General features: G+C 39.4%; 1 protein-coding gene across 1 annotated transcript; it reads right to left on the bottom strand.

Moving 5' to 3' along the window:
• Positions 1-364: 364 nt before the first annotated feature.
• Positions 365-10,865, bottom strand: ccnk (cyclin K). The gene is made up of 11 exons (XM_041805877.1): positions 10,727-10,865; positions 8,361-8,596; positions 8,031-8,112; positions 7,810-7,941; positions 5,395-5,500; positions 5,235-5,292; positions 4,610-4,779; positions 4,307-4,515; positions 1,945-1,975; positions 1,606-1,677; positions 365-1,167 (listed from the first exon to the last, which is right to left on the bottom strand). Exons 1-11 carry the CDS (start codon positions 10,733-10,735, stop codon positions 623-625), a joined length of 1,650 nt encoding a protein of 549 aa, XP_041661811.1. The 5' UTR covers positions 10,736-10,865; the 3' UTR covers positions 365-622.
• Between the last annotated feature and the right edge of the window lie 429 nt (positions 10,866-11,294).

Consider the following 11,294-nt stretch of genomic DNA (forward strand, 5'->3'; position numbering starts at 1 on the left):
CTAATTTTCAGATGCAAGTCTGATCAGAAACAACTAGGTATAAGAGTTAGCAATGCAACGCAATAGTGAGACGAAATGCTTAATATTATTTTGGCCTATTTGTACATTAGGCTCCACTAGTCCAGACAAACCTTACGTCTCTGTGGTGAAACCAAACCACGGCACAATTTGAGTTCCAAACTGGCTGGTTTCAACATGAAGTTTAGTGTGGACCTGACTCCATAACTTAAGATAGAACTTAAACATAGCTGGTGCAACAGGCCACTGCATTCTAACATTTCCTTGTATATTTCCAGAATAACAACAAACAGCAGACAGTTTTTGTTACAAGTTCCTGGAATCAGGCACAGTAAGTACCATCCTGTACACGTTCGAACTGTTTATTTAAAAATATTACAGGATTTTCATCAGGTCAGGTTCTCACAACACCTCCACACTAGAGGTTATGAGAACCTGACCGGGTGAGACGTGTCCAGACTTCACTTTCACTCTCAGATCTTTGTCGTGAAGTCTTCTTGAAGACAACAAAAGTCTGACTGGAGTTGATCAGGCCATCCTTTTTCAGCTTCAGGTTCTTTCACTACAGCTGCACAGACTCAGTTCATACTCTGTTGTCACTCTTTCATCTCATCCACCCCCCACGGTTCAGAGGCATGCCAGGCGGAGGGGGAAGGGGCACCTGTGACTGTCCTGGAGGCACAGGAGGAGGAGGTGGGTACCCAGTAGGTGGTAGACCGATACCTGGAGGGGGTACGTGTCCTGGGGGCATGCGTGGAGGTGGTGGCGGGGGGTAGTTGTTGTAGCCCGGTGGCGGATACGTCGGTGGTAAGCTTGGTGGAGGGTATGAAGAGGGAGGAGGTGGAGGGCCTGGAGGGGGTGCTGCAGGCGGTGGGTAGACGTGGTACGGCGGTAGTGGAGGAGCATAGTTAGGAGGCATGGGAGCGTAGGAGGGCCCCTCTGTCTTCATCATGGACTGCAGGCTCTGGAAACCTTCCCCAGACATGTAGGAGCTGCTGGTGGACATGAGGTAGTTGGAAGGTGGAGGTGGAGGAGGACGATGGGGTAAGGGAGGAGGCTGATGTGGTGGCGGGGCATGTGGGGGAGGAGGAGCTGTTTCACTTCCTGGTTCTGCTTCTGCCGGAGGGGCTGGAGCTACAGGTTTGCGTTCTAGTGAGCAGCAGGCAAAGAGGAAAAACAAAAGTTAAAATTTTGATCATCTTTCTTGTAAAAACCACAAGACTGCTCCGTCCACTTTGATCTCCAATAACCTCTCCATTCTCAGACTGTGAGCGCACAGCCAGAGCGGGACTGGCAGGCTTCGGCCATGTAGGAGGTCTCATTATCAGGCTCAGGCTCTAATCAGATTGGTCTGGGAGAGGTTAGGAGTGTGCGTGTGTTAGGAAACATCATGTCCAGACGAGTTACGAGTTATGTAAGCAGACTAAAGACTTTATGTTGCTTTCTAAGCTGCAGTCCCAAGCAGGGGGTCCTGGCAGCATTTTGGTGGCACACACAAACAAACAAGCAGGTACCAACGTTGAAACTAAATCATCCCAACTGCACTAATTATAGACTTAAGGAGGCAGAAGATGACAGTCACTTTACCTGGTGGAGGCTGTGATGTAGGCAGAGGAGGCATGGGGCTCTCAAGTCTGGGAATCTTCGACCCAACTTGTTCTGTAAATTTAACAGAGCAGTCGAGTTTCAAATAAAGTTACTGAATTAGTTTGCTGAAGGCTTAAATGCTCATGAACCTGCCGGATTATCTGCCATGACGAATCTACAGAATACATTTTAAATCTTGCCAAGACTTAAGTAAATAAAGGAAACTTTATCTAGCAAACAATATTCAGAGGTGTTTCAGGGGGTGAAAAGACATGATTTAAATGATTTACAACATGCAAGAACAGATTTTTGCTGGCATGATTTTAAAAAAGATCTTACCTGGAGCTTTTGGTTCATCTTTAGGAGATGTCTGCAAAAAATACATAAAAATAAAGTGAGAGGTTAACAAATACACAAGCTGAAGGATTTGGTGATTATTTGAAATTAATAAATGCATTAACAATTACTGCCCTGTTTAAAATAGTCTACAACTAAGGTGAAGTGCTGACTACAAGCAAACCACAGCTGTCTGATCTCTAAATGTTGAGTTTATCCAGATTCATATAATTGATTAAATATTTCTCATTTAAAGACCACACTCAAGCACGCTGTCCAGGTTTATTTAAGACTGCTGAAGTCTAAGTAAAAACATTTACGACATAATTGCCATTATGAAAGTGTGAGAAAGAGGGAAAGAAAGGGTGAGAGAGAAAGACAGAATATTCGGCTTGCATGTTCCCTGACTGAGCTATGATGTCTCAAGTTAAAACTGAAACTTTTATGCCTTTGTTTGTATCATTTTCTGCAGCTGCTTGCTGCCAATGCTATCCCATACTCGTAATTTAGGATGATCACTGTTGTAATCGTCCTCATCAACAAACCTCAAATGGAGAAACTAAGCCAATAACTGAATAATAAGTGGAACAACATGTTAAAATGCGGGCAGTAATATTTAAGCCTCTTTATTGTGCTACTAATAAACACTGTCAAAAGAGCAACAAGAAACAAAGCGAAGCTCTATATTTTTAGAGTGTAAACTCAAATACATAACAGCCAGAAAAAGGTGGAAATGAGCTATAGATAAAACTCTTATCTACTGCTAATTTCCAACTTTTTCTCCAACAATAACCTTGTTGGAGAAAATAACACCTCTATAATAAAGTCAAATACATGGCAACATTGACAGCATTAATTAAACTTATACAGAGTTAAATCCAACAATTTAAGTGTCTATATTAGTCAACACTATATATAAACTACACTTGCAAAAGAAATATATTATAAATAGACAGAGCTGCAGTAACTGTAGTAAGGTGGGTCTCCTCTGGCAACAACAAAGCAGATGGTTGACCCTAAAGCAAGGCAATGTATACTGATGAAGAATTGTCACTATGAATCCCTTAGGGACACCTAAAGTCACTGGTGGGAAGTCTAACACAATGGATAATTCACTCATGGTGCAAATACATCACATCAAAAACAGCAACAATCCACCAGAAACATCACCAAGAGAACCCCAGCAGTCATCAACTGTTTGGGTTGTGATGTGGAATCATTCTCCTGCTATGTGATACTGTGTAGTCAACAGAGGTGGAAAAAGAACAAGAGTATTGTACTCAAGTGAAAGTACACATACTCCGTTTAAGTAAAAGTATTGATTTTAAAATGTACCAAAAAATACAAGTACCCAGAAAAGCTACTCAGTTGCATTACTTTGAGTAAATGTATTTTGTCACCTCCTCCCCTGGATAAGAGTAATCCACCAAGGTAGTTTGCCAAAACAATGTCATCCCTGCCTCTCAGGGTGAAAACACTCCGTCAAAATGAATGGTGTTAAATAGGAAAGACAGGGTTTTTAACAATTTTACAGCTTAAAATATGAAACTGTACCGTTTAATAAATGTTTGGAGCCAAAACCCAATCGCTGGTGAGTTAAACATTAAAGTTAGAATTTTTCTGAATACAGATTGGCATTGTAACATATAAAATAAACAAAGCCATATATCTATATGAGTGTCTGCTTTGACTCTCTCTATCAAACTGGACAAATGACACCTTACTGTGACCTGAGACGCAATAAACTAATATGGCATACCTTATGAGTGTACTTTAACCATGTTAAATGAGAAGGATGTTAACTATTAAAAAGCTGTAAATCCATTAGCATATGTGTGAAGAATCTGTTAACAGGCAGGCAGACTACAGCTCCTCCTGTCACAGATTGATGCTGATTTAATGCCAGTAGCAACACCACACAGATCCCACATTTTACCACTTTACTTCTGTCCAGTTTCCACCCAAAACCACTGAGTTCCTCTTAAACTCTTTTGTCATTTGAGGATGAATAAGACACTGTAAATTATGGTTTTAATGTTTTTTGAAGCCCAAAATGCAATGCAATAGTATTTAATCTTGTTTCTATGACTGTTCTCTAATGTACAGCTCTTCTTTCTCTTGGCTTGTTTTTACCAAAATGGTGGCATGGTCACTCCAGAGAGCAGGAAGTGAAGTTGGACTGTTCTTATCAATAACTATAAGTTCTCTGCATTTTACTGAATCTATGTTACTATGCTCATTCCCTGTTAAATGAAAAAATAAACTGACTTTAATAAAAAAGGGAATTGAAACCAATGAGGAAGAACAATGGGACTTTCCGAGAGCTATTGTTTTAAGCCCGACACAATCAAAGCATATTACTCACATGTGAGCGTTTGAGCTGGCGTGCAGGGCTGCCCCCCTGAGGAGAAGTCTTCTTTGGTGGTGGGGGAGGAGGGTTGGCGGCTGGCGGTTGTCCCGGTGGGACTGAGGGAGCAGGGACCGGAGGAACCGAGGCCCGCTCCTTCTCTTGGATCTGCTGAGGGATGGGTTTGTTCCCCTGGGAGTACAGGTCCAGGATCTGGTGGCAAATGTCTGGCAGACAAAGATATTTTTTTCATTGGAACAGGTCTGACAGGATTAAAGAATATCTTGAATGTAGGAAGAGTCATAGCCTTAGGATGAAGACCTTCAAGCAGCTCCACTGGGACATCCTGGACAAACTGCTCCCACCAGCGGCGAGACGACTGCTTTGCTGTCCATTCCTGGATCTCAAACTTACAGAGACGGCCCGCCAAGTACATGACAGCTACGGCAATAATCTCTGGCTCCCACTGCAGGGACAGCATGGTGCACAGGCTGCAGGGACACAGCAAATATAGACTTTACTGAGATACTTCAAATATGGGGAAAATTGTTCTCATGGTGAAAATCCTGATCCTCAGTGGACACAGAAATTTCTCCAAACTAATCTCCATCATTATAGCTTCATAATTTTTTAATTTTTTTTAATGTAATTGTTAAAAAATAGAAAAAAACAGCTTATTTTGGAAGCAACAGAAAGAAAATAGTGAAACAAAGGAAAAAGAGTGGGTTTGTGTAGTAAATGTTGCTAAATCACTAGAACAGAATTTATACTCTATAAACACACACTTTTATGACTGAGAGGCATCTTTAAGCAAAGTTTCTGGTTAATATATTTAACATCCAGCATGGTAGATGATCCATTTTTAAGTAAAAGTATATCCTATACATTATGTTCTGCTCTCCAGAAGTTGGTGTTAATCCTTAGAGATGTTATGCTATGTGCTCACCTGTCGTTGACAAAGGTCCATGCCATCTGCAGCACCTTGCACACTTTATTCTTTTCACCTTTAACAAGAACAAAAAGATCTATAAGCTCTAAAGAGTCCTTCAACTATAAAGAATTTACACGCTGTTTGAGGATGTAAAGACACTTTCATCACGTCTCACCTTTGAGCTGCTTGACGTAGCGCAGCAGGAACATATAAGGGTGCTCTACCTGCAGGTCAAATTTGATCGTCTGCAGCAAAATCCTCTCCAACACCATCACCTCTTCCTGTTAGAAGCAACACAGATGGGGTGAATATCCTATTTAGTGAGCTCACTAAGCACCCACGCAAGGCAACAAAAGACTTGTTCACGAGCTAAGGCACCAACTTTCTACTGAAAACATTTTCTATTTCTTCTCCATTTAAATAACTAAAGCACAAGGAACATTAACGTCATATCTATGACAGTAATTTGTAAATTGACGGGTGAACTGCTGTATCTTGTAGCGATTTGAAATATGTTGGATAAACTTTGTTGATTTAGCCGATTATGATATAGTTCAATCAACTTCTGACTGTATTTTGAAGAGGCACATCAAGGGTGTTAATACAGAGGAACATCATCACTGCCTCAGGAAGAAGTTCTGAATACTTTTAATTTATATTAACAGATGTCAGTGTTTTCTCTATCATGGTTGCCACATACTTTTTACACTGTGCTGAAATCAGTGTAATTCTGCTCTCATGAGGGACTCAACAGTTCGATCTCTATTGTCCAAAGTTTCAAAGTCTTTTGCATCTTTGCAATTCACCTCAGTCATTTTTTCCCCTGCCAGCCAGTACCTGTACTTCTTGTGTTAAGCCAAAGTTCTTTGGACCTACATTTCCCCAACTTCTTCTCTCGTTTGCAATTCGTGAAGCAAGCATTTTAAGCTGCCATAAAAACTACAAGCAAATCCACCACAGAAACTGACAACTCGATAAATAGATGTGTCACTTTGATAAAGGATCCAGACGTCTGGTTCAATGTGCAAACAGATAAAAAAAAACATTTAAAAAACATTTTGTGGCCGTCAATTTCAAACATCAAATTCATGACTTTTTAAAGAATTTTTAAGAATCTGTGGGAAGCTTGTTCATCGACTAACAGGATCCTTTGAGCCCAGTTCAGACCAAAGATTCATGAAGCTACAAGACTGTTATAAAATGTCACTGGACACAGTTGCAGCTGTCTTAACGGAGCTATCACAGCTCGATTCAATCCTTCTGACTATGTTGCCTGAGAGTCAGAATGGCAAGCCACAATCACAGACAGCTGGCTTCAGGACACTGCAAGCAGATAAATGTGAAAAAGAAATCCTGTTTTGATAGGCTATAAATGGCAACAAGTATTTGTTTAAAGCACAATATTTCATTTGATTAAATCACGCTGTGGATTTTGGAAATTATAACATCTTTTAAAACATTTCCACACGTACAAGATATTACTGCCCCCTCCAAAACTGTGCACATGAGCAGGATGTGCTATATAAACTAATATATGAGAAATTCAAGGCTGTAGGAGCTAAATTTGTCTGTAGAAAATTAATTATTCTCAGCAGATCATCAGCACATCATAGTAACAACAAGACCAGACAACAAAGCATTTTTGTGTTGTGCCATGAAAAAAAATCTATCACTGATTTTGACCTCTGTTTGTGCAACTGTTGTTTCATGAAATATCACACCTGAGGCTGGATTTAATCTGTACAAACACTGCTGCTATTATCTTTGGCACTTGGCCTGCAGCCTTATGTCGAGGACCAAATCACAAAAGTAATGACACTAAAAAAAATCACTTCCTTTCATGTGATAATGCTGAAGTAGTATCGGTGGTTTTTGTCAACATCCTGTTAGTTTCACATACCAACATACTTGAAGAAAACAAACATTATACTGCTGTTGCCCATAAATGATTCGAGTAATGTGTCATTCCAAAAGAAGGAAAATATAAGCTTGAATTACAACACGCTCTAACACATACCTGATCTAAACTAGTAATAAGAGCTTTTGTGGGTTTTTAAATTAGTATATTATGGAGTGAGTATGTGAGATAGGTAGTAGAAATGACTGAAGTTAGTGGTGACCTAACCCAGTAACTCTCTTCCTAGTTTGGCAAGAAATTTATAAGTAATTTTAATCTTTTTTCCTGACAGAATTTTGTGATTTGATGACATAAGTGGTAAGTTGGGGATGTGTTTGCACAAAGTGTGACCTTAGATGACACTGCACTCAGTATGTAAAGAGTGTAAGCAGCCAGGCAGGGAGTAAAATCCTTATACACATGATGTTGGCTGCTTGGTAAAGCAGATTAACAGCCATTAGATTGCAAAAACTTTTCTGTCATGTTTTTGTTTTTTGCTTTGTTGTTCTGCATCACATTACACCAAAGCTCTGCAAAGCAGGCTTACAAAGGATTTTGGGCAAAGATTACTAACTTTTTTGCACTTTGTGAACAAAGAAAATTCCTCAAGCAAAGTTTACATAACTCTTGAACCTAAAATAGAGCCAATAAACAAAGACAAAAAAAATAAAATGAAATAAAGAAGAAGTTCACCTTGGGATCATCTCCAAACTGGGCGAACTGCACATCATTCAACAAGCTGCGGGCTGTTTTGATGATGTCTTTGCACTTCTTTGGGGTTTCCTCCACTTTTCCCGCCAGGAATAGACAGCAAGCGCCTGTCACCTGAAGGACAGAATTCAAACCATTAATCCCACACATTTAATCCAATTAGAGGGACAGGAAATACAAGAATAGCCATCCACTGAACTTACGTATCTGGGGAACTGCTTAAAAGAGTGAAACATGTAGAAACGGTGGAAGTAGATGATGCCAGTCGCCAGTGTGTCATAGTGTCTGATAACAGTCAAGGAAATTAAGGAAACTATTTACAAGTTCAGTTCTATAAGATATCAATGGTTTTATCAAATAACATCAAAATAAATCATAGCTTTCATCTATCATCTTTGCCCATTACATACATTTTAATGTTGCTTTAATTCACAAGCATGTCAATGTGCATAAGAGTCTTGGTCATCATCTTTATTTTTCATACTTTTGCTTTCCTCAGTATTTAGATAAAACAATCAGTCAGTCAAGGATACAGGCCAAGTCTGGTCCCCACGTCAAAAATGAAGCGGGCTCCTTCTCTCCGATACCGAGCCTCTGTGCCAGGGTCCAGACCTTCAGACTGAGAGGGGGTGTGGGCTAAATCCTTCTTGTCCCAGTACCAGCATGGCTTGATGTGGTCCAGCATGCCTTGGTTGGACATTGAGAGGTTCTCCTTGGAGTCCTTCATTGGCTGAGGAGAGGCGACAGAGGATGGGCCTGCTGCACTGGGCTGATAAGTCAGAAAGACGAACAAATTAAACAGCAGTGATGTGTAGCAGCAAATGATGGTAAATACAAAAGCAGCAGTTTTCCCACATAATTAGCTGTAGTGTTATGTTAGGTAAACTGTCAAATCAGTTCTGCACTGTGGTGAAAAACTTGTCATCACAAAACCCAAGCCTACAGGAAAGTAATGTTAAATTCAGTTCTCCTGCAGCTGATATTAAGGGATGGATTACAACACAGAATACATTTTGATTAAGGCAAGACTGTGCTGTGAATCTGTCCTAATCAGGAATGTAAGACTCTGTAGGAAAGATGTTCAAGTTTTTGCAGCCTGGATAAAAGTCATCACTGTGCATTCAAAATGATAAATTCTTAGGTATTCTCATGCTGACAAAAGGACCAAGCTTTACAAAAACTGCCTCTCTTTCATAAGTCAGATGTTGAGGAGGGGAATAAATCCATCAAAAATTGCAGGTGCATGCCTGTACACGGCCTAAACTGTTTGAATCTGGCCATGAAGAAGATTTCAGATTTACAAATTAATTCGAATTGATACCAATATTTATATGTAGAATTGATCTAAAACCTCAGACCATAAAACACACAATTTAAACTCTGAGGAAGAACACACTGACAAGTTTCAGTCCTTAACACACACTTTAAAGTACTGTTAATTTGTCAACAAAAACCAACAACTGAATAAACAACTAAAACTTTCTTACATGATGAAGACAGGACTAAGACTGGTGAAAAATCTACCTATGATAAAGCTCTAACAAAAAGTACATTAAATTTTGTCACAGAGGCAAAAACAAGACTAAAACTTAATGTACTGGACTTTTGGGCATTAAAAATACACGATATATTTCCACTGTGCGTGTAAGGAATTAAGATGAGTACATTTCGTTTATATCCATTTTACAATCTGTCTGATTGAATTGTTTTAAAGAAAAGACTACAGGTAAAGACTAAAGTTTTAGGATTTTTTGTTGACTAAGACGGACTAAAATGTTTTAGGTTTTTCTCAAATAAAAATAGACCAAGCTATAACAACCAAAAATGACTAAAATGTGTCCCAAAATAACAACAAAAAACCCCCACAAAAAAACAAATTTAATCTAAAGACTAAGACTAAATTTCAAAAAATATCTACTGATTCTGATATGAGCCGATTAACATTTGAATGTCATATATACACACACACATATACATATACATATATATATATTCAACCATAAAATTCCCTTTCTTTGTTGACTGATATCTATACAGCTTCATGGTTGATGACATTTTTTGCTTGCCTTTTATTGCTCTATTATTAATGTTTTTGTTTTAAACACTGTAAAGAATGTGGATTATTTAAACACAAGTGTGGAGTTTAAATAAATGTCCACAGATACAAAATGATCTCTAATCTTTGAATTAAGTATCTTTGACTATTACTATTACTGTAAGCAACTCTAAATAGGTTTGTTCACAAATAAAGGAGGTGGGAAACGTATTAATTGCTCAACAGATTTTCCCACATGGCAGGTAGCTGATGAGGTTACTAAATCAGTGGATAACAGTTTGAAAACCTAACATTAAAGTCACAAAACGGAAATACTGAACATTTTCTACATAGAACAAACGTTTTTCACGGCCCATCCCACTCCACTCACTCAAAGAGCACCGAGAGCTAAGCATGCTAACAACACGTCATATTACAAATGTTTAATATCAGATATATTGAGGACATTCGTATGGATGTCAAGAATAACGTAGGGAGTTTTTCCAACATGAGGAAACCATTCAGCCAGTTAGTAATACTGAGCAAAGCTAGCGTTAAAAAGCACAGAAAGTTGCCGCTATGAAGCTAACATCGCAACATGACCCAATAAAGAAAACGCGAGAACCTGAGTGAATGCCATACAGACCACGGGGTACTGAGGCAATAAGGGTTCAACACTCCAAACTTACTTTTTTTAAACACAGTTAGACACAGTTAACACTGGTTAAGCCGAACAGATGACACTCTGTTAGCAGCATCGGCTAGCAAACTTGCTACACTCGAGGTTTAAACATCGCTGAGGCTCGGAGTCCAAATACTCATCTATTACCGTCCGTATGTCGAACAACAAAACACGACTCTTACCTTTAACATGAAGCCGATAGAGCAAGTCACCCAAAACAGACAACTGTCGAGTTAATCCGCTGATATTCACAATAAGTTGGCTAACAAGTGATCATCGACAGTCCCCATTGTAACAAGGGCACCGCCATTTTGGAGTACGTCAGACACTGCGGGTACACGTCATTACGCAAGTATCTAGTTCTTCTTCTCTGGTGTTTAACGGCAGCTGGCATCCATGAAGATGCATTACTGCCACACAAGTATCTGATGCACTTGTGCTGTAGTTAACGGTCAGTTTCAGCTTTTTGTTCCTCGATAAATGTGTTAAAAGCTGTTCTTTCTGTTCAGTCTACAGGAAAATGGCACATATATATATACATCTAACGTCCTGCTGACGTGTTTACTGAGAAGCAGGATAAATATGTCGTTCCTTATTATACCCGCTAGATGGAGACAAAGAATGACGTATGAACGCAGGCAGCCAGCAACGGCTATTTGGCACATGCAGCCTTTTGACCAGGTGAGCCACTAAAACATTAAATGTGTCTACTGAAAACCCTATACACTACTTTACATTCACACGTTTGAA

This window comes from Cheilinus undulatus, linkage group 14 (assembly GCF_018320785.1).
Source record: "Cheilinus undulatus linkage group 14, ASM1832078v1, whole genome shotgun sequence".
Taxonomy (NCBI): domain Eukaryota; kingdom Metazoa; phylum Chordata; class Actinopteri; order Labriformes; family Labridae; genus Cheilinus; species Cheilinus undulatus.

Excerpts from the sequence above, each read along its gene's own strand:
- ccnk (XM_041805877.1), bottom strand. Across the intron at positions 5,501-7,809 it reads AGTTTGGAGATGATCCCAAG|GAAGAGGTGATGGTGTTGGA; the intron begins GTGAACTTCTTC and ends TGCTTCTAACAG. Across the intron at positions 1,168-1,605 it reads TACATCACAGCCTCCACCAG|AACGCAAACCTGTAGCTCCA; the intron begins GTAAAGTGACTG and ends GCTGCTCACTAG.